This window comes from Camelus dromedarius, chromosome 19 (genome assembly GCF_036321535.1).
Source record: "Camelus dromedarius isolate mCamDro1 chromosome 19, mCamDro1.pat, whole genome shotgun sequence".
Classification (NCBI taxonomy): Eukaryota; Metazoa; Chordata; class Mammalia; order Artiodactyla; family Camelidae; genus Camelus; species Camelus dromedarius.
This window is the reverse complement of record NC_087454.1, coordinates 24,171,452-24,199,093: the sequence shown is the minus strand read 5'-3', so window position 1 is coordinate 24,199,093 and position 27,642 is coordinate 24,171,452. Positions and strand designations below refer to the sequence as shown.

General features: G+C 40.1%; 1 protein-coding gene across 1 annotated transcript in view; it reads right to left on the bottom strand.

Annotated features, from left to right (window-relative positions):
• TBC1D22B (TBC1 domain family member 22B) overlaps positions 1–19,691 on the bottom strand; it is a 58,332-nt gene extending 38,641 nt beyond the window's left edge. The window contains exons 1-3 of the mRNA XM_031434803.2: positions 19,492–19,691; positions 7,952–8,008; positions 143–450 (exon numbers count right to left, since the gene is read on the bottom strand). Of these exons, the coding sequence (XP_031290663.2) occupies positions 143–450; positions 7,952–8,008; positions 19,492–19,547 (421 nt within the window). The 5' untranslated portion in view covers positions 19,548–19,691. The remainder of the gene's footprint in view (positions 1–142; positions 451–7,951; positions 8,009–19,491) is intronic.
• Positions 19,692–27,642: the final 7,951 nt, after the last annotated feature.

Genomic DNA, 27,642 nt, shown 5'->3' with positions numbered 1-27,642 from the left:
CTGACGTCATACCTCAGGCTTGAAACTACTTATTTATCACCCATTGGAAGATCTGAGGAATGTCCTAAAAAAAAATTGTTTTTCTTTAAAATGCACTCTGCTGAAAAGGCTGAGCCTCTGGAGGGGAGCGGGATGGACTTACTGGAATTTCTGGACAGCTGGGCATCGCTGCTGGACTTAATGACTTTGTAGCTGGCCGGAACATCAGATGTCGTTGACTGGGACCGTTCTGGTTTCACCCTCAGCTTGCTGTGGTTTTCCAGCACTTGGGCAGCAGTTGCCAAGGCAACTTTTGAGTTCAGCGTTTGGAAAGAAGAGGAGGAAAAGTCCTCCTCCTCATCATCACCAATGTCCCAAGCATCACTGGTGTTCCGGGCAAACTCATGAAAACTGGAGGCCTTCTTACTCTTCAGAGGAACCGTGTTGACTTTCGATCGTTCTTTAATGAAGCTTCAAGAAAGGAGACACCATTACCAAGGAATGGTCTGACACAGCTGACTGCCTTCACTTGCTTAATATTAACAGTATTACAAATGTCATGCAAATCATTACCTTCTTCAAACAAAAAATATCCATATCCATTCCTCATCCAGATGCATCTAGACCAGCCCTATGCTGCAGAGACAGATGAAGCAAAGAAAGCTATGCTCTCCAAATATTCCATGTGCAACTCTGTACTTCCCAGCCCCCTTGTACTTAGGCGAGACCATATGACTAGCTCTGGTCAATGGGGTGGGAAGAGAAGTGAGGTAATCACTTCCAAGCCAAAGTAATAAAAAGAACAGGCATGAGTTCTCCATAAGCTGTCTTCTATCGTGGTAACTGGTGGTGCCTCCCTTGGTCTGGATAAGAGAGTGACTGCATGGAGCAGAGCCTGCCCTCCACCCCAACCCTATTCTACTTTGGACAGGTAGCACGAACAAGAAATAAACCTTTGCTGTGTCAATCCACTGAGATTTCAGGGTTAATCTGTTATGGCGACATAACCTAACCTATTTTTTGGAGTAGGACAGCAGCTACTGGTAGAACAAGAGATAATTTTAGGTAGCCCATGTGTATTGTTAAACACCAAGTTCCAAAATGAAGAAATTGTTCCCTTTTTATTCTGTTAAATCTTTCTGCTGGAGAGATCTGAGTTTGGTGCTACTCTGTCTTTAGGACTAATTTTTTTTAACAAAGTGAGGGCAGCCTGAGGACTGACATTTTGTAATGTCAGTGTCAACAGGATCTGGCTTAGAATTTAATTAATAAGACTTTTGTTTTTCATTGTAATTATTTTTAAGGTTAATTTCTATCTTTGGCAAATAATACTAGTTTTCCACTTACAGAAGTAATAAGGTTTATTTTAAAAAATAAATCTAATTGAGTATACAAAATGAGTTTCTTTTCCAATGGATTTAGTAAATAATAGTAGAGAATATAGCAAAAAATTGTGAAGATGTTACATGACTGAAGTTTGGGAAACACTAAACTAACTTGTTAAGGAAAGAGAGCCTAGTCCTAAGAGTCATGTAGACCATTCCTATTTCCTGAACTTTTCCTCTTTATATCTCCCTCTAAAGGTCTGGGGGCCCTTATTCTGGTTCCAGTGTTTGGGACATTTCTAATTCAGTCTTACCTAGTATCCCTCACCCCAGGTAGGGAAGCAGAGGATGCAGCCTCGTGTAAGTTTATACCTGAGGACTGGAATGCAATGGGGTAAAAACATCATTAAAATGCCTCACTGTTTCCCTCAGCAAGACAGGGCAACTCTAGAGTAAAAACAAGGCTCTGCTGGAAGAGCTGACGCTCCCCCATTCCCAAGAGACGTTTCTTCCCTTTGGGTAGGGGTGGGTGGGCTAATAGCTATCCCATCTCCCTAGATGAGTCCAATACTTACTTTGAAAGATAGCAGTTACTAACATTGATAAATACAGATGGGTAGCTCACATAACTCATTGGAACATCCCTATTATTAACATCAAAAGAGGAGTAAGATATCACTGAGACATTATTTTCAAACGCTAGTTTCACACATCACACAAAATGCAAAATGCAAGAGATAACATAAATTACCAGATAAAACAGTTCAAATGTGATGTGTTTCCATCAAGAAACATGGTGCCATTTTCTACTCACTAAATTAGCAAAGATTTAAAGGAGCATTCTCTTCAGGGCTGACCAAGGTACAGAGAGACCACCTCTAATACTACAGGGGGGTGTACGTTATAGAACCTTCTGGAAAACAATCTGGCAACATACACACCACAAGCCTTAAAACGATTCATCATCTGTGACCATAAGAAAATAATCAGAGTCAAACAAAGAAGATCTAAAACAGTTTATAATGGTGTTATTTATTTTGCTTAAAAGCTACAAACATCATAAATATCTAGAAATTGCAAATGATGAGAAATATATTATGGTTTGGCCACCAGATGGAATGTTATGCAGCCATCCAAAATCACATCTTGAAGGCTATTTAATAACACTAGAAAATGACCACAATAAAGTGAAAATTAAACCAAAATTAGACATATTTTATGATCTCTATATTTTTTAAAAAGTATATGCATAGAAAAGACCAGGAAGAAAAACACATCAAAATGTTAACACTGCTTATCTGTGGGCTGTGGAATTACAGGTAATATTTAATTTTTACACTTTTCTGAATTATCCATGCTTTCTATAATGAGCATATTACTTTTATTAATCAGTAGAAAAGGTTGTTTTGTTGGCTTTTGTCAATCCCCAAAGTACAAGCACTCATAAACCTACTGAACAAACATTTAGAAATGAACAAGATCCCAAATGAAAGAAAATAAAACTGAGGCAATGAAGCGCAAATATCTGCATGTCAAAAATCCATTCCCTGAGCCAGAGGCAAACTGCTCCTCTGCAGACCTGCTGAGGCTGTATGTTCTAGACTCATTACTATGACTGCTTTTCCTCCATAATAGGGGATCCAGGATCCACCACTTCAGCACAGTGTAAACGCGCACAGCAGCACACATCTCAGAGGGCCCACTGTCAAGAACAAATGGGCAGACGTGTAAGATCTGCCGTCAACAAAATGCCGCAAAGGAGTACGTGGTTATTACTGGCGTTTTCCTCCTTGGTGGCTACGTGTACCCCAGGACTGCATGTCATGACTCCATTTCAGTGATGTGGGGTACTTTGGATCCCAAAGTTAATTATTCCTTTTTTCTGGTTGATGTTTCCTAAATATCCTCTTGATACGTTAAGAACTCTTTAAATAAACCATGAATCAAGAAGCTGCATTGTAAGTCAGGTCAAAGAACAGACTGGATGCTGATAATCCAACACTGGGTGAAGCACACGCACACCCTGGAGTGAATTAAAACATTACACCAGGAAACGGGCCAGGCCGAGTGCTGGGGTCTAATGGACACCAAGCAGTGGGGACAGGAGTGTCTGTTATATTCTTCTTTACAACTTTTTATGCATTTAAAGTATTTCATTATATTTTTTGAAGCAGATGAAGGTTCAAAATAAGTGAACTAGATTAAGAACTGGAATTTTACTCAAATGAAGACTTTAGCAAATAGATATTGGAAGGACATATTCCAACTCAGTGAAGAGGAAAGAAGGGAGGGAAGGCTGTCATTTCCTGTGATGGGAAGATACGAGAGATTTCAAGCCGAACATTATGAGGCTGCTAGAAATTACTTTAGGGATAATTACCTTACAAAACCCCAAATTCAACTAACTAACTAGTTTAAAAAGTCAGCTTGGTCCTGAGCAAAGAGGCCTTCACGGAGGAAGGGGTATGTATTGCCTAGAGGGGTGGGAGTCTGAGGACAGAAGGTTGTGAGAACAGCTCACAAGAGTGACAGAGGGGAGTGAGAGTGTAAAGGTACCTGGGTTACCACTACTACAGACCAGCAACACTGATGGGAAGATTTAAAGCTTTGAAGCTTTTCCATGTTTATTAATGTTGTTCGCTCCAGAGGAGATCACAGAAATGCATACATAGAAGAGTTAACATTTATTGGCTATTCACTAGGTGCTAAGCTCTGTACTAGTATTTATATACACCCATTTTCTTTTTTGTTTATATCCATTTTCTTATTAACACTCATTCATAAGCATATGAGGTACTATTATTATTATTCCCATTTACAGATGAGGAAACAGGCTTACTGAGGTCAGGAGCAGGCTGCGAAGCCTGAGCCCAAATCCAGGTCTATGGGACCACAGAGCCCACAGGCATTCTCCAACTACCTTACTTGGAAAAAATGGTTAAAGAAGGTTGAGGACTAGTAAGATCTGCACCCTAGGAAGGAGTTGCCAAGCAAACTGTGCACAGAACACCACAGCTGTAAGTTCCCACAGTGTGCATGGCTCGTAGCCCTAACTCTCTTGCCTTGTAGAAAGAATCTCCTCACAACACAAGATGGGCGGCATGTGCTGGCAGCCAGAATGGGAAGAAGCCACATCTAGGGATGTGGTCCCTGGAGGAGAAATGTCCCTCTTCCCCTCTGACCCCAACAGTCACAGTGAGAAATCAATCCAGGTAATTCTAGCATGCCTCTGGCTTACAGGTTGCCTCATTTTAACATAATCCCAACTAATCTATAACTAACCCAAGGTACAATAATGCCACAGTGTGGCTTGAAGTTTAACCAAAATTACTTAAACAGAACTATGTCAAAGTTATAACCAAACCGGCCTCTGAGAGACAACTTCACCATATTACCCTCCAACTATATGCCAAATTATAGGTTAAAAAGCACTTTCACAGATACCTCACTTAGTCCTCACAACAACTCTGGGAAGTGAGTCTTATTATTTCCATTTTACAGATACGGAAGCTAAGGATCAGAGAGGTTAAGTAATTTTCCCAAGATCATGGAGCTAGTAAGTGATGAAAAAAAGGAATTCAAGAAGTGCAGGTGATGCTAAAAACTCACAAAAACACAATAAATGGCACATTTGAGAAAAAGTTAGTTGTTTGATGAATGATAACTTGTTAAATGGTAACACAGACACCTAAGGATATTTTGCAAAAGAGTGGCTGCAGGTTATAGGAAACAAAAGAGCAATCATTCTGTAATTTGATTAACACTGCTTTGTTTTACTGATATGGCTGTTCACTTAACAGAAATACAATACAAATTTGTTTAGAAAATATAATACTTGACACTGGTAAGGGATGTGAAGCAAGTGGGGAACTTGGTAAATCCAGTCATATCAGTAACTAGTGTGGGTTCCTGTGAAGGAGATTTATAATTCAGAAGCAGGATATCAATTCAGAAAACAATAAACTTAAAAGCTTGTCATACCATCAAGTGGCCAATGGGGCCGCTCTGCAGTGAGACGAGTTTTATCTGAGCTATAAAAATTATTGCAGGCAATATTATCACTAACGGTAATAATTTGGCAAATTGAAGTCAATATACACAGACAGGGAATGACTTGCTGTGCTCGTGCAGTTTAGATGATTGAAGACCCAAAGCACAAGCTTCTGCAAGATGGGGATTAACCACACAGTAATTAATGGCAGCCTGAAGTGGAACGATAATCATGTGGCAGAGAAAGTAATAAAAATGTCCCAACAAAGGTACTAAAATAAGGGCGATAAATGTTTTATAGTAACAATCTGGAATTGTAAAATGGTCCAGTGCAGATCTAGACGCTGTCCCATATTGCAGAGTGTTAACACTAAACCACCACATGCGTGAAAAGGGGATGCAATTTATTCAGTGACAATTACATTCCTCCTTAACTGCAGAGCTAAGTAACTACTTCTATTCAAAGTACGAATGCAACTCTGCTGAATGATCAGTGGAAACACTCATGGTTTTATATCATTAATAGGTGGGAAAAACAAGAGCATATAAACTTTGCCTTGGCAGTTTAGGGTATGGTGATAGTTCTCAAGGCCAGTCCTAAATACAGAATCAGGGAAAACTCTGTTGATGACAGGTGCAGATTATGACCCAAACATAAAATAGGATAGTATACCCCACTGCCTTCTATACATGTGGGTAGCAGATTTTATGCTAGCCATGTGTTTATCAAAGGCCATTATAAATTATGCTGGAATGGATCTATTACCGATCAACAAATCCTGGCTGTAAACAGAACCGGTTACAAGGAATAGAATATTCAAATGATGCTTAAATTGTAAAGACCATGACATCAGGGCACTGAGCTGCTGTCTCTGCAATTCTCTTGTCTTTCCCTCAGGTTACAAGTTAGCTGGTACAGTTTTTAGCATCTCATTTTCACACTACCACATTCAACAGCAGGAAATGTGAGTGGAGACAAAAAGTGGCCTTCTTCACAAAATGATCTCTCTCTGATCAAAAAAGAAAATCCTTCTAAAAACCCTCCCTAAGGAGACTTTCTTTTACATCTCGTTGGCCAGAACCAATGAGATGAGCCCACCAAAGACCAGCCACTGGGATTACCAAGGAATTATTATAAAAGGCTTAAACTAATCCACATACCCTGTCACTGCTCAAGAGCTGAATAAAACTATGGTTCTTGAGCAAGGAAGAAGTAGGGGCAGGGAAGATTGTCGGGTAGGTAATTAACAGTGCCTGCTACACTGGCCAACAGACCAGAGAGTCCACTATTGGTAAAATTAGGAAATAGAATTCATTATACTTAATGGAAATATCAGACAAATAGCACAAAAAACATGTTTCCCTTAAGATCCAATACAAGGTACAAACTAAGAAACATGAAAGAAATATCCATTGTCTAAGTAAACACAGTGATTTCTTCCTTCATTCCATACATAGATATCTACTCAGTACCTACCATGTACCCACACTGGTCTAGGTACTAAGGGTCTAGTGGTGAACAAAACAAAGTCCCTGCCCTCAAAGAGCTTACATTCCAGTGGTTTCTGATATAAAAACTACATCTCATAGAAAAGAACAGCAGTCATACTTCTAGAGCAGTTCAGAAGATTGTACCTTCTGCATATTAGCCAAATTGCAAAAAGAATGAGTTGGTAGGATTACAGAAAGTTTACCACACATTTAGTTATTAAAAGAATATTTAACTTTTGATAATGCATGTTTGATAAGGCATTTTTCTAGATATTCAGAATACTTTAATGTACATTATCTTTCCTTCCTCACTGACTGTGAAGGAAGAAAGGATGGATATTATTATGCTGGCCCCAGAAGGATGACAACCCAGGTCTCCTGCACCTCTCAAATCATTTGGTTTTCACTACAAGTGACAGCTTTCCTAGAAATAAGTCTCTAAGAGTAGACCTGCCCAAAGATAGAGGCCATGTGAGAAGACGACCCATCTCCTTGTTTAAATTTACTGTGGCTGAGCGATGGTTCACGAGAGAAAGGTGTGATAAAGCAATAATTGGGGGTTTAGAATATACACTCACACATCTTGGATTTAACTAGGATCTCTGTTATGTTTGAAAATAATTTATTAGAATTTTACTAGAAGAAATAGCCTCCAGGGAGCTTTCAACTCTACTGTCTGGCTAGGTTTCCTTGGGTGTGTCAGAGAAAGAGGACATGAAGAATGCCAGCCCTACAGCTCTGTCCTATTTGCCCTACTTCTCAGAATATGTGTAAGTGAGGAAGATGGCAGATATATACATACACACACACACACACACACACACAACATACACACAGAAGCAGTAAGCCCCAGAAACCAGATCTCCTGTTAGAAGGTCATCAACCATCCAATTTGGGGAAAATATTTAATCAATAAAGACCTTTGTATGAGAATCTCATACAAAACCCTACATTTACCAGCTTCCAATGTGGGGGAAAAAAAAATCTCTGACGTGATTTAACTTTCCAGTTAGTAACGAGGTAAGACTGCTCATCTTCTGATCCAAAACAGAGCAGAGAAGAAGCTAGAAAAGGTCAAAGTGGAAACGATCATTTCAACAAAGTAGGGGAGGATTCAGGGATTTTAGAAGAAGCATATGCTTGAAAGGAAAAATATCTTGACTTACTTTTTGGTGAGCCGAGGGTCCAGAGGAGGGTGCTGTGCTCCATACACAGGCTGGATGCTAAAAGCAAGAAAAAAAGGAAGAAGTAAGTTGTCAGGAAAGTAAATATGTTGGGTAAATACCACCTGCATCACAAAATTGGAAGGAACTTCGAGAAACAGGTTACCTCCAAGAACAACTATATCCAAGCCAAAGGATAGCAGCCTACTCTTTTTTAAAAAGTTCTTGAGAATGGTGAGGTTTCAGTGCCCTACATACATGCCTGACTGTCGGGAGGTCCTATCCCTAAAGAAGGCAGCATGGACAGGCTTCAGGGCTGGAGAGGGCAGCGTTCAAATGCCAGTTCTGGCACCCACTACCTCTACAAACTTGCACCAAATTACTTGATCACTTTGAATCTGCTTTCTCATCTGTAAAAATGGGACTATCATCTACCCCAAAGGATCACTTGGGCTATAAGAAAGTGAAGCAATACCACAAATCAAGAGAACAGTGGCTCAAGGGACTCTCACTCACTGCTGGTAGGGATATAAAGTGATACGACCACTCCAAAAACAGTTTGGCTATATCTAGGAAGAACAAAATATGCATTCCCTAGAACCCCGTATTTTCATTCCCAAATATATATCTTAAGAGAAATATATACATATTGTGTATCAGGAAATATATGTAAAACTATTCATAGCATGATTATTCCTTTTAACCCCAAACTAGAAATAACCCAAGTGTCCATCAACACGGAAATATACCATCATATGTTCACGTAACAGAATACTTTACAGCAATGTAAATATATGGAGTAAGGCTGCAAGCAATGGGAATGAATATTACAAATGTCATGCTGAGCAAACAAAACAAAACAAAAAAACAAGCAAAGAATAAGAGTAAACACTGTGTGAGTCTATTTATATACACTTCAAAAACTGGCAAAAAATGATTTCTGTTGTTTAGGGATGCATCCACAATCGTAATGCTATAAAGAAAGCAAGGAGTGATTAACATAAAAGGATGTGGTTATCTCTGGAGGGGAGGAAGAAGGTGTGATAGAGAACAGACAAAAGGAGGTTTCAGGGGGAGGGGTTCACTTTGTGATTACTCAAGTTATTGTACCACACAATTGTTTCACGTACTTTTCTGTAATAGTTCACAATTTAAAAAAAAAAAAAGAGTGACCCGAGAATAATATATCAAGCCAAAGTGTTGTTTAAGTACAAAGATGACAGAAAAGCATGTTTCAACATGTAAGAACTCAGGCAATATGCTCTCCTTGACTCCTTCCTGATGAAACTACTAGAGGAAAAACGTCAATGAACAACGAAATAAATGGAGGAATGATGGCAAAAGGACTGATGGAGAGCACTTAATTGATTTAACCTTAAGACTAAGTCTTAAATTTGAGGCTTTATGGTTGCAGAAGAGAATGTAAAAATAATGTAATTGGCAAATGTTAAAATGGGAAGGAAGAAAGAAGTAGACAAATAAGTACACGGATTTCTTCATCTTTCACTGACAAGGCTCAAAAGATATTTAAAGCTGACAGCTCAAGTAATATAGGTCTAAGTATGTTTTAAGATATAAAATAAAACTAAGAAAAATAACATAATCAACTAAAAGCAGATGGGAAGGAGGCAGGAAATATAACTACAAATTTCATCATTGCTCATAGTAGGGAGTCAATAGACATTATCTGAAGAAACATGGTAAAATTTACACAGTATCACTAGAATAAAAAGATAAACCTTTCAAATCATCAGAATATAGACATGAACATCCACCTTCCAAAGCAAGTACAGTCCTTACAGTGAAAGTTTTTTAAAGAAAATATTAAAAATAGAACTAAAACCAAAGATAGTAGTCATTTCAATAAACATAAATGGGCTCAACTTACCTATTAAAAGAAAAAAGGTTATTAACAACAGGATTAGTTAAATAAATTATATATGTCTGTTAAAAAGAATGAGGCAGTTTTATATCCACTGACATAAAACATTTATTGAAAAAGATGCAGAATTGCATGCATAATAATGCCTCCATTTTTGTAAAAATCTTTAAAATAAAGCATATCCACATATTTATGTATGATTAGGTCTATGTATTTATAGAGTATCTTTGAAAGAACACACAAGACACCAGTAGCAGTGGTTTGAAAGAGGAACCAGATGACTGGAGGGCCACGTGGCAGAGACTCAGTTTTCAGTGCAAACCTTTTTGTACCTTCCTGAACTAGTATTGTGTATATGATCATCTTTTTAAGAAATAAATTAAGCAATCTTAAGAGGGTTAGGAGGCTTAAATGGGACAATGTGTCAAAAGCCCTTTAGCACAATTCCTGCAGGTAGTAACACTAGCAGGCAGTGAGGTGAATGCTGCCTGACACACACTCAGTGCCCAAGAAATGTTGGTTTTCTCCCTCCTTCCAATTTTTATAATTTATTCCTTACCCAACATTTAGAACATAGAACAAGTTCATCAAGTACCTACCTTGGCAAAACAGATGTGATCCTAAAGTGGCTTTTAAATAAAAATGTAGTCAACTTTCACATTGATTTCTACTAAGATTCCAAAGAGAATATTCTTGTGTACGACTGTTAGTTATAGATACGGCCCTGAACTTTTCAGCTGTAAGAATCTCTATTCCCTATACTGCTCTGGAAGGTTAAGTAATTTGTAAACAAACCATTATATATACTACTACAGAAGTACAAACAATACAACTTGAATGTGTTTATAGTTTCCTAGGCAGAGGAAAAGGAGAGAGAAAATAAGAGGGATCAAAGAATACAGGACAGTTGGGCTCAGAGAGAAAAAGCTTAGCCAAAACAAAAAGCACAAACAAACTAGAAAACCCAAAGAGCCACTGATCTGTATTTTAATGTTTGCAAATACTCTAAGGTGAGTACACTTCAACTCTCCAAGTCCACAAGCGTCTATGTAAGTAAAATACAAAGATCAGAGGATATACTTTGCAGGAAGATCTCAATGGGTCAGTTAAGTCAGGTGACTGAGTAGAAAAATAAGAGAGGATCCTTAGGTTCTCTCCATAAAAGAGTATTGCCACCTTGCCAGTAATCCTTGCAGGAAAAAAGCAATCCTAATTGTGCAGGCTTAAGAGCCAAAGACCATGAATTACTTTCCAGGAAAGGGATCTTAAAATCATGGTAGACTATTTTTTAAAGATGTCAGCCCAATGTGCTGGCACAGCCAGAAAGGACAAGATAAGTGATGGACTTCATCAGCAAAGGGATCAGAGCCTAAATTGAATTTGTTAACATATTCTTGAACTAAACCATAATGTATCTGTACCTGGAACACTTTGTATAATTTATCAGTTTATTGAATTTCAAAAAGGAGAGGAAAGAAGTTAAAAAAGGAAGAGAAACCAGGATGATCACAGAGATTAAATGAAGACAGACAGAAAAAGCCTGGTGATTAAGGTGCTTAATTTCCTGGCATTTATAATTCACCTATCAGCCTGTACCATCCCATTCCTCCCAAACCCAAACTCAACTCTAGGGCAGGCTAGTCTCCACTTTGCCTTCCAAACATACCTTAAATACTAAACTGCATTTTCAAAATCATATCCATCCTGAAACATTCCCTTCAAATTCTACACACCCCTTTATGAGACCTCCTCCAAGCCTATCCCCAACATCCACTAAGCCATGCCTTCTCTGATTCCCTAAAATACAGAAATCAGGGCTTAGATTGCTTTTTAAAAAATAAACTATTTTTCAAAGCAAACTAGATTTAAATCTTAATATAAGGTACACCCAGGTAAGTGCTCAACACTTACGAAGGAAATAAGACATTATGGCCTTGAAATACTAGCAGAACCTTCCCTCCCTTCCTAGGAAACCATTTTGTTGAATCTGGTATTTTTCACACTATTTTTACATTTTCTATGTATGTATCCCTAAACGATACACAGTATTATTTTCCGTGTTTTTAAACCTTTATATAAATGGTATCACACTGTATACATGACTTACTTTGATACTAAATCATAAATGCTACTTTAAATATGACTTAATTTCATGGCTGGCTGATCTCTCCAACACAAATTTAAAATACATTTGCTCTACCAAAAGTGTAAGAAGAGTTTAATTCACATTTTCAAACACAAAGAAAAGTACAGAGAAAAATATAACAAACATCCATGAACCCATCATTCTTTTTAACAAATGTGTTTCACTTACCACATTTCTTTATTTTTTTTTCACACTTCTTTTTTTGAGAAAATAAAGCATCAGAAAGACTTCTAAAGTCCTAGTTGCAGTTCCCAGTCCCATTCCCCTATCTCCCCAAGAGATAATCACTATCCTAAAGTGGGTATGAAATCCTTCCCATCTGTTTTTATACTTTTACATATATTCATGTATCCATAAACATACAATTTTTTTTATGTTTTAAAACTTTACATAAAAGACTGTACACTGTACATATCGGTCTACATCTTGTTTTCCTCACTTAACAATGTGTTTTCACCCAGCTCTGCTTAAGTCTTCCTGATTATGAAAGTAACATATGCCAAGTGGAAAAACCGGAAAGACAATAACACGCAGCATCCTCACCAGGGGAAGCTGCAGCGCCAAATGGATTTTCAGCTTCTAGAGAGCAGTGGTGGCGCCACGTCTCTTTCTGGAGTCCCCTCACCACCTGGCAGAGTGTGACACACGCCAGCAGGCACTTAACAATACCTAGTGAGTCAAGACTGGAACACTACAAAACCCAGGCCTCTGTTTAAGCTGACTCCTGTCTGGCTAGACCTGAAAACAAGAGGCAATCACACTGCACATGCAGAGAAAAGAATGCCATGGCTGTGCTGCAGCTAAGACAAAATACAGCAAAAACCCGCGTCAACCTCCATCATTCTCTTTAATATTTTTCCTTATTATTAATTTACCATTGTATTATTTATTTTATTTTGGTAAGGGTGGGAGAGGTAATAGGTTTACTTTTAGAGGAGGTACAGAGGATTGAACCCAGGACCTCACGCATGCTAATTATGCATTCTACCACTGAGCTATACCCTTCCCCCTCATTCTCTTTAATAAACCAACACCATGGTTTATTAAAGAATGTATCAGCATAGCTGGTTTACATAGTCGGAACAGTGCAAAAAGCTTGATAGGAAAAGTCAACAGGTGTTTGTTCAGTGCTGACAGAGGAGCTAAAGCAAACATGGGAACAGAGCTATCCAATTTAAAGCGAAACATGCTGGCAATCAATGCAGGTTCACATCCTCACTCGATGGAAGTCTTCCAGAACTGGGGATCTACGCTGTTTCAGTGATAATTTAGCATCACCCAGTCACTGACTTTATTAGTAAAGCATTTCCAAGCTAAGACTAGGTTGTGATATACCTGCCCAGACAGGCTGAAACCATTACCCCAAGTCTACTATCAGATTCATCAATGCTATGCAAAATGACCAATGACAGAGAAGGTTTCAGTTAAAAATCTATGGGCTCCTAAGTAATTCTAGTATTACTCTTCTCAACTTCACTGAATGTTAAAATAGCTCCTTGACTTTAACAATAAACACTTTTGCTTAAAAAGAGGGAGAAGCCCTTCTCAGAAGGACCGGAAATAATAATGCGGGAAATGAACCAGGCTTTGAGTCACATTTGTCTCTCCTATTCCAAGTCTCATCCACATCATTTCACTGAAGCGTTCACACACACTTGGACAGAGTGCATCTTTAATCTTAGCAGAGACTGAGGGAAGGGGGAAGCAGTATTAGGAAGAGTGTGGACCAGAAGTCAAGAAATCCACACTGTGATTTGGGGCAAGTCATCTTCCCTCTCTGGCCTCAGCTTCCTCACCAGCAGTGCTCTTAGAGTCGAATTCTAACATTCTACAGTTTCATGACACTCATGATGTTCAGCGAGGTCAGCAATTCACTACTTTCAAAAGCACTAGATGGAAAAGCCCACCTTTGGTGTCCCCTCCCCCAGCCTACTCCCACCTATCAATCATGCCTGTGTGAGTGATAAAGCAAAAGGGAATTATCCACTGATTCGAGCAGGTGTTAAACACTCACCTTCAGAACTGGGAAGAGCCTTAGAGCTCACTTAATCCAAACCTCTCATCTCATAGATCAGGAAACTGAGCTTGCAGTAGTTAGTACTCCGTCCCAAAACATGGCTTCTTCTCTTAGGATATGACACCACAATCTTAGCTGATCACCTAAGCCAGGAACCTGAGACACTTTTTTGGCACCTCCTTCTCTCTTACTCCCCAAATCCAATTATTTACCAAGTCCTGGAGATATTCCCAAACTTGTCCTCTATTGCCCTATTCCAAGCCATCATGGCCTTTCCTTCTACTAATTGCAGTAGCCTCCTAACCACAGTTGCCCTTTGAACAACGGAGGTTAGAGGCACCAATTCTACTCACAGTTGAAAATCTGGGTATAACTTTACAGTCGGCCCTCCATATCCATGGTTCTGCATCCATGGATTCAACCAACCAACGATTGTGCAGTACTGTAGTATGAAATCTGTGTATAGGTGGACCCGCATAGTTCAAACCTGTGTGGTTCAAGGGTCAACTGACACTCTGATGGGGGGCAAGGGGATTGAATGTTTGGAAATGTGTAAGTGTATGTGGAAAGGATGTTTGTCTCAATGACTGATGGGCCTTCTAAGGGCCAGATATTAAATACAGCCTAGTATTCAGAATTCACCTACCTAAAACACCAGCTGTGTGTCCCCATCCCTGACCATTGAAAACAATGGCCCAAGCCATTTTCCTCAGGGTAGCCAGAATGGAATTTTTATAAATGCAAATTGGATTGTGTCACAGCTCTAATCTTCTAATGGCATCCCACTGCTGTTGGGAGAAAGATCAGTCCTTAACTTTGCCTATCTTTCCAACCATGAAGGGCCTGGAAGGCTTAAGAGAGTTTCAGGTGTCTGTAGAAGGGCAAGAAGAGAAGCAGGAAGACCAATTAGGAACATACAACAGTATTCCAGGCAAGAGAGGACTCAGTTTGATCCTGGTCGTAGGGGTAGAAGTGGTGGGAACAGCTCAGATTCAGGATATATTTTGACGAGCCCACAGGACTTACTGATGACTTGGATGTGGCAGAGAGAGAGAGAAAAAACAATCAGACATTAGGATTTTTGATCTGAGGAACTTGGTGAATGGTGGCACCATTAAATGAGATAGAAAGAATAGCTTTGTGTGAGTAGGCAGACATGGAAAACAAGAGTTCTGCTTAGATGTGTTAAGTTAGAGATACCTATTAGACAGCAAAGCAGAGATGCATTAATTGTTTAGTATCCAGACAGCAAAAGCTCCCAGCACTGGAAATCAGGTTTCTTTCAATCTAACTCAGGGCTCTTTTCTCAGTGGTTCTCAAAGTGCAGCTCCCAGATTAGCAGCAGCAGTATTCCTTGGGAACTTCTTAAAAGCTCAGCTTCTCAGGTCCCACCTCAGGCCTGCTGAATCAGAAATTCTGGAAGCAGGGCTTAGCAATCTATGTTTTAACGAGCCCTCCAGGTGACTCACTGAAGTTTGAGAACCACTGCTCAAAATCATACTCCTCATCGCTAATGAATACCTGACAGCCACAGCGACCCTGCATTAGGCTTCTTTGTGCCTCCATAAACCCTCTGCCTAATTAGCAATATGTGGTATTTTTTTCCACTCAGGACTCATCGGGGGCTCTAGTCATACCACTGATCAAAGCTTTTCAATTTCAGTTTCAGAAGCTAGAGAAAGTAGGAAAAACAAATAAAAATAAGAGCTACTGTAACCACAGCTATCATTTTCACAATGGCTAATATCATTGAGTACATTCTATGCACTTTCTATGCATTATCTCATTTAATCCTCATAACAGCCTTATAAGGTAGATACTCTGTCCCCATTTTACAGATAAGGCGACTAAGGCAGAGGTTAACTTGCCCAAGGTCACACAGTTAGAAAGTGGCAGAGCTAGGATTTGAAACCAGGCAGTCAGGTTCCATAGCTTGTATTCTTTTCCCCTTTTTTGGAGATATAATTGACATATAACATTGTGTAAGTTTAAGATGTATGTTGTGTTGATTTAATACATTTACATAAAGTCGGTCCTCCTAATCTGCAGTTGGTTGAATCTGCAGATGGGTGCAGAACCCACAGATATGGAGTGCCTGCCACTTTATATAAGGGACTTGAGCATCTGCAGCTTTTGGTATCTGAGGGGGTCCTGTAACCAATCCCCCACAGACACAGATTGTATTGCAATATGATTACCACTGTAGCATTGGCTAACACCTCTGCCATGTCACATAATTATCATTTCTTCTTTGTATTGAGAACAATTAAGATCTAGTCTCTTAGCAACTTTGAAGTTTATAATACAGTGTTGTTGACTATAATCACTATGCTGTCCATTAGCTCTCCAGAACTTATTTATCTACTAGTTTCAAGTTTCCAGAGCCTGATTCTTAACTACATAGTACATACTGCCTCCTGTCTTCCTAGGCATCCACACAAGGACCATTTGATGTGCTAAGTACATGGGGCTCTTATGAATAACTGAGAGAACTTAAAAAGATGCTTAATTCCATCAAAATACCATATGACCCAGCAACTCCACTCCTACATAATACTCGAAAGAATGGAAAACATACATTCATGCAAAAACTGGCACATGAATTTCATTGTATATTCATAATAACCAAAAAAGTGGAAATAACCCTAATGTCCATCAACTGATGAATGGTTAAACAAAATGAGGTACATCCATACAATGGAACGTTATTTAGCCGTAAAATACTGATACATGCTACAACATGAAGAAGCCTTGAAAACATTATGCTTAATAAAAGAAGCCAGTCACAAAAGGCCTCATATCACATTATTCCATTTATATGAAATGTTCAGATAGGTAAGTCCATAGAAACAGAAAGATTAGTGGTTGCTAGGGGCTGTAAGGAGTGGAGGATGGGGAGTGACCACTAATGGATGCCAGCTTTCTTCTGGGGGTGATGAAAATGTTCTGAAATGAGTGGTGATGGCTGCACAAAACCAGCTACACTCTAGACAAACATTTTAAATACCACTGAACTGTACACTTTAAAAGGGTGACTTTTTATGACATGTGAATTGTATCTCAATAAAGTTGTTATTTTACAAAAGGATGTTTAATTCATTTTGAACTTTGGCTATTTTATTACACAAAATTCCCATCTGTTGTAATTAAGGTTACTGGATCATGACCAAAGAAACTGAAAGTAATCTGCCACTACTTTGAATTTTTACCTTTCAATTTGCAAAGAATAAACTAGTTTCACTTCTAGGTTGCCATGGACCTAGACACAGTTATCTGTGTCATTTCCCCACTCAGAGAAAGTTTTCCTTCACTAAGACTGAAAGGGTACGAATGCAAAAGCTCTATTCTTGAAAAAGTCTCCTAAAAGTTTCCTTAAATCAAAGCACTTTCTATCTAAAAGAACTTTAGTTTTTCTCCCATAAATAGGGGCTCCTGGGACCTCCCTGCTAAAAGCACACCAATGAACAATATCTCTCTTCAACAAGCAAGGTACTAAAAACTATTGTGCATTGTGGCAAAATTTTAATGCCTTAAGATAAACAATGAACATGCCTACTACTGGAGTAAGGATCAGAAAAACATTCTTTCAAATGTTTACTTTCTCTAATAACAACAGTCATACTAATAACTAGTATTTATTGAGCAACTATAACGTGCTAAATAAACACTGTCCTAGGTTCTTTGCAAACAGGATGTTTAATTCAGCCCTTACAAGAACCTTGAGGAAAGTATTTTTGTCCTCATTTCACAGGTAAGGAAACTGAGGCCTAGAGAGATGAAGTAAATCATTTGTCCTTGGTCACACAGATAAGAGTCCAATAATAATCCAAGTATTTCTGAACTCAAATGTTCTCTCCCCTACCCCTCTACACTCCTCTTCAAAATTAAAAAAAAAAAAAAAAAGAAAGAAAAAGGAAGCCAGAAACTTGAAGAAATTGAAAAGATTCCCCTTCCCATCTCACAAAAGTAGTGCTCTGCAAAAAGCTGACTGTTCCTATAGTTCAAAAGGGGAAATGTGGAAAACAAAAATTGTTAATAATGACCAGCAGTCAGAAGGCACAAAAGAACATGCCATCTCCCACATCTCAAACACTGCTTCCTGATTTAACAATTTTCCCATAGATTCTGATTATAACCTTAGGATATCAAAATTTAATGATCTCACCATGGAAAACCCCAGAGAACAGCAGTTAGTGATACTGGAGAGCTCCCTACACCAGGAAGGAAAAGGAATCAGAAGGCAGGAAGTGGTGCCTATCTAAAAACACAGAAATCTTTAGCATTAATATTTTATTTTATTTTATTTTTTTAGCATTAATATTAACACTGATTCTAAAGCACTTTGATCTGAAGCTATTTCTGCATTCCTTTGCACCGTTTTAATACTGTATTACTAAAAACTGATTCCCATATTTCTAATAGGATCCTAAATAAGACTGTTATATAGCCACCACTGACCCTCATGTCTCTCTTCCTGGTTAAAAAAACAAAAAACAAGCCGCAGGTTTAAAAGATTATCCGTAAATCAGTTAGGAAAGGTAGCACGTAGGGCCAATCAAACATGAATTTCGTCATCAAGTAGACTGTGGCTGGCAGAAATCTTGAATTTAAGACTGAAACATACACTCCTCCCTTTACTTCTCAGATCTGCCCCCAAACAAACTGAAACTATAAACCAACAGCAGATTTATGAATGTACAATTCCTAAGGGTCTCAACAGATACTAAAAAGGGGGTAGGGGGTGGGAGTGGAGAGTAAAAGTCTGCTCTCCAACTAAACAACTCCAGAACGAATTCAGCGCAACTGCACAAGAAGAAAATTACAACACTAAGGGGAAGAGGTCACTCGGGGTTGAACAAATCCTTAGAAAATGCTAAAGAAATAATCTCAATTCTAGGTCACCCTGTAATAATTCCTAATGGGAAAAGGCCCGCTCAAGATAAAGCAAGGTCGGGCTTAAGAATTTTCCTCACTTTTCTTGTCCAGATGGTCCCAAGCTCCCACCAGAACCTATTGGGAGTCCAGGAGAAAAATTCATACGTGCAGAGCTGGGGGAGAAAGGGAAGGCGCATCCTCGTGCACAACCACCTGTGCGTGACATAGACCCCCTACCCCCCACCCCAAGGAGTTCTGTCTAAAGTGAGAAGCAGCTCTGGGAATGGCCTTCCCAACCCAGGACCGACACTGGCTACTCACTTTTCAACTCCACTGTTCCGTTCGCCCTGACTTTACCAGCTCTCGGCTGAGGGCAACCCCTCCAGAGCCCCGCACCCCCAGACCCAGGTCTGCTCCCACACCCAGGCATCTCCAAAGCTCCCTGCCCGCTTCTTTGCCTGACAGCTGTCCTGTCGCCACCAGGCAGCCCCAGCTTCCCCACCGCCCAGGTTCCCCAAGCCAGCCTTCCTGGGTAGGTGGCGCCCCAGGCCCTCAGGATTTAGGGCTTAGGATCTGGAAGGGTTTGGTCCAATCCCCTCTTCCCCTCAGCGTCCTGGGCTCACCTCCCCGGCAGCTTGGCGCTCCTCTTCCAAAACTGCTTGCTGTTGTCGGCGGCCATTGCTCTAGCCGTGGGAAGGCCTTGCAGGCGGGCCAGGGTGTTACCCAGCGAGATGCCCCCAGGACCCCGCAATCGGAGGGCCAGCCCAGGCCGCGTCCCTGCCGCCGGTCACCCGCTCCCAGCTCCCGGGGGCGCCATCTTGGATGTGGGCACCCTCCCACCCAGCGTCGCTGCCATTGGTGGGCTGCGCAGGCCGTGGGCAAACGGACCAATCGTGAGCTGGAATCCTGCAGGCCGCTGAAGCCGAACGGTAACGTCAGGGGCTGGGCGCACAGGTGAACCGGGAAGGCGGAGCTTGGAGGAGCAGGGAGGCGGGGCTGAAAGTTCCTTAACCCAGACTGGAGAAGCAGGTAAAGAAAGGGATCTATGGGCAGGAGGAGAGGGTACTGTTTTCCTTGGGGGAAATGAGGTTCTTCAGTCTAATATTTTTTGAAAAGAGAGAGCATATGTATTTATATACATATGTCTCTGACCTAAAAATAAAGGCCCATGTGTTTGCTGCAGCCCATTTTTAACGTCCCCCAACTCGATGACACTTTGGTTATTGCCCTCTCCCCTCCTCCGTTCCATTTGGACCCGGATATTTTTTTAAATCTGTAGAGGAAGATCAATATGGTCCGATGGCAGAGAGTTGCTAACTGTTCAACATGTGAGTAACGGTCGTGAGAGGTTCCTAAGAACCTCTCTCTCCTCAGGTAATTGATCACTATTAAAGGACTAGAGCTATGGGTGAAATTCAAATGATCGAATCCCTGTTTCAACCAATTACTGTCACTTTCTGACTGTGAGAACCCAGATGCTACAAGCTGTTTAGGAAATACTTTATCCATTCAATTCAGACTACCAAGAAACATATCTTGAGAGGACATAGAACAGGGCGAAGGCATTAATTACAAAGACTAAAGATGTACCCCCAAACATCCTTAATGGCCCTTATTAATCTATTATAAGTCTTTCACCCTTGAATTTATTTTCAATCTGGTTTTGACTCATAATGACATTTAATATTAGCATTTTGAATCCTCTGAATGTCCTGTTGGTGTTTTTTGCTCTTTTTAAGTTTCTGCGGTACTTAAGTGATTGGGGCAGGGGTGGGGGGTGGGGAGGCAGGGAGCACAGCCTACTCCATAATAGTTTTTTGTCCCAACAAAGGACTGTTGAGGTGGGCTGGTTGTTCCCCATCCCCACTCCTGGTTATTGCTAGCACAGTCCTTCCACGTATTGGAAGGTCTAAAGAACCTTCTATATGCCCTCTAGTGGCCTCTTTCTACACAGATACTCCCCTCATTTTCAAGCTTCTTTTGTCCCCAGATTTTACAATCACGAGATTGTATGAAAAGGACTATTATAATTTTCTCTATTATGAATTTTTCATGTCTTTATAGACTTTCATCTTGTCTCAGGTAGTCATCTTTATGGGCATTTACTCCATCAAACAAAATTCCCTCTATCCTTTTAGTTGCCTTTCTTTGGCTCTTCTTTTTCTTTGGATTCAGTGGCTAGCACTGTAGAGTGAGCTCCAAAAGGGGTTTCCTGAGGTTTTGTCTTTATTCTGATGAGTAAAGCTGTTGAAGCTGATGTTTTGCCTTTATTCTGGATGGCCAGAACTTTTGCTTGCATTTTGGACTTTTCAAGAGCTGATGTCTTGAAGGGATAATCTACAGCAGCTTCTAGATCCCCTTCCTCAGTGGCAACTGGCAGCTCAGAGTTCATTATCCTAAAGACATCATTCGAATTGTCTTCCCCTGTGTGAGCTGTCTTACACTTGTCCACATGGCAAGTCACCTGCCACTTTCCAGCCTACTCACATAGCTTTAGAAATGTTCCAGAAGATGCTCTCTATTGACTTGACATTTTCACTATGTGGAAAGCAGAGTGTAATTTGTGTACCTAGAAATGTCTCAAAGTATTCCTTTTTCTTAATCATTTATGAAATGGTAAATAACACTGATTCCCCAGGGATGCTGTTAACATTGTTCAACCCAGAGAAGCCCTAATATTCCTACTCTTTATTTTCTATATCTAAGCTAGTTTTTCATTCAAGATAAAAAAAAATCGTTTTACGCTAGCTGTCTGGCGATAACTTTTAAAATAGTCCCTGTCAGGGAAATTGAGATGGTTGGGCCCCTTTTCACCACCACCACCATGACCATCCAAACCTAAACCAACTACATCCTTACATCAGCCTACTATTCAGCCTCCTGCTTCCACATTTGCCCACTTAGAGGCTATTCCCCGCACAGCAGACAGAGAGAACATTTTAGAGCATCAGTCAGATTGTGTCACTCCTCTGCTCAGTACCTTGCAATGGCTCCATCACACGTGGCATAAAATTCAAGCTCCTTAAAGACCCTATATGAGTTGGTTCCACTCTCTTCCTTGCTTAATCTGTTCCAACCACACTTACTGCCTTTTTGCTGTTCTTTGAACAATCCAAGCATGTTCCCACCTCAGGGCCTTTGTGTTAGCCATTTCCTCTGCTTGGAATTCCCTTCCCCCAAGTATCTGGATGGCTAGCTCCCACATTCCATTCAGGTATATTCCCCAGTCTCTTCACCCTGGGGATGCCCTCCCCAACCACCCATCTTAAATAGTGAACTCCACCACTCTGTTTTTCTTTAAAGCGTTATCCCTACTTGCCCTATTATATACCTGTTTGTTGCCCACCTCCATCCCCTAGAATGTAAATTCCTCTAAGGCAAGGATTTTGTCTATTTTGTTCTCTGCTATTCTCACTTAGAATAGTACTTGGCACTCAGTAAGTGCTTAATATTTACTGAGTGAGAGAATGAAGAGTATAAACTATTCTTGTCTTTTGGTTCTATGTTGTTCATACACATTTTTTGTTGGACAAGATGACACAAACCATGTTTTCTAACCCCCAGCAAAGAGTTTATAAGCTTGCCTGTACTCTTAGTTAAAGAATAGTCTCCGTCTCCTGGGAAAGACTGTCCTCTTCAAACCATTTTGCAGCTTCAGAGGAATGAACCTGTACCTAGAATAATGAGGGAGGGAGGCCACCCATCCGGCCACCTGTCCATTAAAGGGTGGCAGCTGTGGCAGCAAGACTACCTCACACCAAACTTTGTCCAACTAAAGGTGAAAATCATCGGTTTGAGGTTCCCAAGAGGTCCTTGGAGCACTTTTGATGGAGACCCTTAGTGACAAGCACTCACTGGTCCCCCTTACCAGTGCTTCTCATACTTTAATGTACATGTGAATTGCCTGGAGGGCATGTTAAATGTCTCCATTCTGATTTAGTAGGTCTCAGGGTGGAGCTTATAATGATGCCGTCTGACAAGCTCCCAGGTGACACTGATGCTGCTGATTTGTGGACCTCACTTTGTAGACTTCCTGTTACTAGCACAAGACGGCCTATGATCCTTAGATGGACCTCAAAGATTTGATTATTTTGAAACTATAAATAGAAGACTCTCATTATTGCCTGCAAGTTTTAAGCTTTTCCTTCTTTAACTTCATCTTCATTCAAAGGAGAGTAAAACAACTTAGATTGGAGCAAAGTAGAATTTGGAGCACAGGGAATGAGCTTTGCCTGGGTTGCATGAGGACTCAGAAGAGGTGGGCGTATCCCAGTCCTTAGAGATAGTTCCGTGGAAGAGAGATACCCTGAGTGGCGACATGCAGGAAAAAAAAGAGAAAGACCCGAAGGACTGTAAGGAGGTCCTTTCAGAGCAGCAGCTCCTGGGGAGAGATAAAATCAAGAAAAAAGCCTTTGGACTTAGTTACAAAGAGATCACTGGCAGACTTTAACCTCAGCGTAGGAGAGAGGAGTGGACCCTGTGCTGAGAGGAAGGATTAAGAAATGAGAGCAAGAATCAGCCCTCAGAGTGCACTGCAGAATGTTGGCCCACCAAAGGGATGGTGAAGTCAAGCTGGGATCTAAAAGCAAGAGAGCTTTTTCGGTTCCTAAACAACCATTAGAAAGAGCCAACTGAGAGAGCTGAGTTATGTTAGAGAAGGCAAAGGGCTAAGCACAAAGACTGAAGAAGGGAGAGGTTATAGGAGTAAAGGAAGGAAGAGTAGAGTTTGAAGGGGTGGAGGGAAGATTAAGAATTTCTTTCCTAGAAATTTATTCTCAGAAAGTAAGTCAAAAGGAAGGAAAAGAAAGCTCTGTGTACAAAGATGTTCTCTGCCTTGTAACCAATAATAAACAGGGGGTAAATCAAAAGGATATAAATGTTTAAACATAAGAAGGCAGTTACACAAATTATGGCTTGCGGTTTGTAAACCTGCAGCATGCTGAACCATGCTGTGTCATTAAATCGTGCCGATTCAAATGCTACATAGTGCATCAGAACGGTTTATGAAATGATGTACAGCGAGGAAAAAGCAGATTGCAAAATGTCTTTGCCCGATTTCAATAAAAATAGTGTGGGTTTTGTCAATGAGTGGAAGAAAATGTGGAAAATTTTAGCAAATTTTGTTAGCTAGTAGAACTAAACATCTTTTTATTTCCAGACTTTTTCTCTAATGCTGCCATATTTTTAATTATTATAAAATATATATCACACAATAAATTAGGAGGTGGCAAACTTTTTCTACAAAGGGCCAGACAATAATGACTTTTGTCTTTGCAAGCCATACAGTCTCTGTTGCAGCTACTCAACTCTGCTGTTGTAGCATGAAAGCAGCTACAGAGGATGGAAGTAAACTAGCAAGGCTGTGTGTGTTTCAATAAAACTTTATTTGTGCCATGAAAATTGGAATTCTATGTGATTTTCACATGTCAAAAGTATTACTCAAATATACTCTTTATTCTTTATTGAGAAGATTGGCAAGCTACCACCCATGAGCCAGATCTGGGGCACTGTTTTTATATGATCTGTGAACTAAAAATGGCTTTTACATTTTTTAATTGTTGAAAAAAATTGAAAGAATAATATTTTGTGACATGTGAGAAAGAAAAAGAAAAATACCATATGGTATCACTTACATGGGGAATCTTTAAAAAAAGACACAAATGAATTTATTTACAAAACAGAAACAGACTCACAGACATAGAAAACAAGCTTATGGTTACCAGGGTGGGAAGGGGGTGGGAAGGAATAAATTGGGAGTTCAAGATTTGCAGATACTAACTACTATATATAAAATAGATAAACAGCAAGTTTCTACTGTATAGCACAGGGAACTCTATTCAATATCTTGTAGTAACCTATAATGAAAAAGAATATGAAAATGAATATATGTATGTATATGAATGACTGAAACATACTGGACCCCAGAAATTGATACAACATTGTAAACCCGCTATACTTTAATTTTTTAAAAAAAGTGAAGGCAAAAATACAGATATTTGCAAACAAAAGAAAAAAAAAGAATAACGTATGAGAACAAGGTTAAGAAACAAGCAAAAAAACCTTACAGTACAATAAAGTCCCCTTTTCGCCCTTCCCTTATCCCATCCCCCTCCATGTCTCCAGTGGAAACCACACTCCACTCTCACCCCTGCTGTAGACTTTTACTGTGTGTGCATATCTATAAACAATGTGTTTCTCATGTTTTGAAACTTTGTAAATAGCAACACCTGTACACATGCTTCAGCAACTGGCTTTTTTCACTCTGCATTCTGTTGCTACAAGGAGCTCTGGTTTGTTCATCTTAACTGCCCTATTGTCTTCCACTGTGTAAATATTCCTCAGTTGTCATCTCCAGTTATTTTTATTTTGAACAGTGCTCAGTTAACATGCTTTTACACATTGCCATGTGCAAAATTTTCTTAAGTGAGATGTTTTTCAAAGTACAGTTTGTCCACTCTTGGTGAGTTGAAATAAATTTAAAGGGACCTTGGGACCTTTAATGAAATAGACAGAAACATTTATACCTTAAAGTTATACAATGTTATGTCAATTATATCTCAGTTTTTTAAAAAAGAATAGACAGGATTAGAAAAGATCAGAGTGTATTGCATGTAATAGGAAAAGGCATTGTTAAAAAAAAAAAAAGAAAAGAAAAGGCATTGTTGTGCAAAATTTTTATTTCAACTTTATACGCACTTATACATTCATGTGTTTGGGTGTGTATGTGTGTATTTGATTGTAATGTAAAATGTATTTCTTTGTTGTTGTTGTCAGAATATTTCAAAAATCACTGCTTTAAGGTACCTAGGAAAAATACTGTTGGATCACAGGATATGCACAATTTCCACTTAACTAGATATTGCAAAATGCTCTCCAAAATGGTTTTTCCAATTTATATTGGTCCTCACCTCAGTGAGTGAGTTTCCATTGCTTCACAGCCTCACCTGTGGTAGGTTTTTCTCATAGGATTTTAAATATATCACATACACTTAAGAATTTATAAAACTAATAATGTGCAGTTCAATGAATAATGGTAACACTTGCACTCACGTACCCATCCCCACACTGTGCAACAGGACATCACCAGCTGGGCATTCCCCTTTCTCCCCCCTTCAAGTGTAACCACTGTGCAGAATTTTATATTAATCATCCTCTGTTTTTAATTTTCAACGTATGTTTGTAACCTTATGTAATGTATTGCTGGTATTAATGATATTGTATTGTATCCATTCTCCTGTTGCTTGCTTCTTTTAGACAACAATATGGTTTTGGAATTTACCCATGTTGATAAGTGTAGCTATAGTTCACTCAATTTTCACTATTGTATGATACTCCATTTTATAACTAACACAGTTTATCTATGTTACTCCTGGTGAGCACTTAGTTGTGTCAGGCCGACCTGCAGCCTGAAGCATGAGTGACACAAATAGATGCTTGTGGTTGTAAACCACTGGATTTTGCATTGATAGGGTGGCAATAACTGATTATTACAGAAGTGAAATGGAAGAAAAGTAGAAGAGAACAGTGAGCTAGGAGTACTCTTTCGAGAAGCTTAGCTGTGAAGAGGTTGAGTAGTGAGTGTCCTCCTCCATTTCCTCCTCCTCCCCCCATCACTCTTGTTCTGCTTTAGTTCCTTAGCTGTCTATAATATAAGCTCCTATCCCATGTATGGAGAATTTTTCATTCTATGAAATTTTGTGGGAAACAGAGCCCATCTCCCAGGATTATAGCTTAAAAACGGCAGCTACTGACTTTCCCACTGAGGCATATGCCCCTGTCATGGGCTCTGCTAATAAAATCTGCCCAACATAGACTTTGAATCAGGAGGAGCTTATGATGCGAAGGAAAACCAGCAGAAGAGAATCCACTGTGTTGGTGCACAGTGCCAGCTGTGACAGCAACACCCAGTTTGGGGGAATAGCCCTGGCAGCAGCAACACCCAGAGTCTGGTGCCAGAAGGCCTCTCAGTGTAACTGCGGCATCAAATGTTCATCACTGGCAATAACAGTGTCTCCAGTGGCCCAGCTCTGTGCTGCGGTACTGGCTACCACACTGTAAGCCAAATGGCCCCTGCATTAATGGCCGCAGTTTTCCACCTCTCCCTGCATCCATGTCATCTTGTGGGACCTTCCTATTCTAACTCTAACTCACTCTTGTGACTTGCTTTGATCAATGGCTGTTAGCAAACATTGCACAAGCAGAAGCTTGCCCTCTGTCTTGGTCCATTTGTGCTGCTGTGACGGAATACTACAGACTGAATGGCTTGTAAACAGAAATTTATTTCTCACAGTTCCGGAGGCTGGAAGTCCAAGATCAGTGTGCAAGCCTGGTTGGGTTCTGGTAAAGGCTCTCTTCTGGGTTACAGACTGCCAACTTCTTGCTATGTCCTCACATAGTGGAAGGATCCAGGGACCTCTCTGGAACCTCTTCTATAGGAGCATGAATTTCAGTCAGGAGAGCCCCACTCTCATGACCTAATCACTTCCCAAAGGCCCCACCTTCTAACGCCATCGCCTTGGGCATTGTGTTTTTAACATACGAATTCTGGGAGGACAAAAACACTCCATGGATAGCACTCTCACTGTTGTCCTCTGCCACTGCCATGACACCATGTCTAGGCTTGCCTGCTGGATGATGAGAGACACATGGCACTAGACCAAGTCTCCCTGAGTTACCCCAGCTGAGGCCATCCTGGATCAGCCAACAGCCAGTTGACCCTCAGGCATATGAATGAGCTCAGCCAAAATCAACAAAACTGTCTAGCCAGACAACAG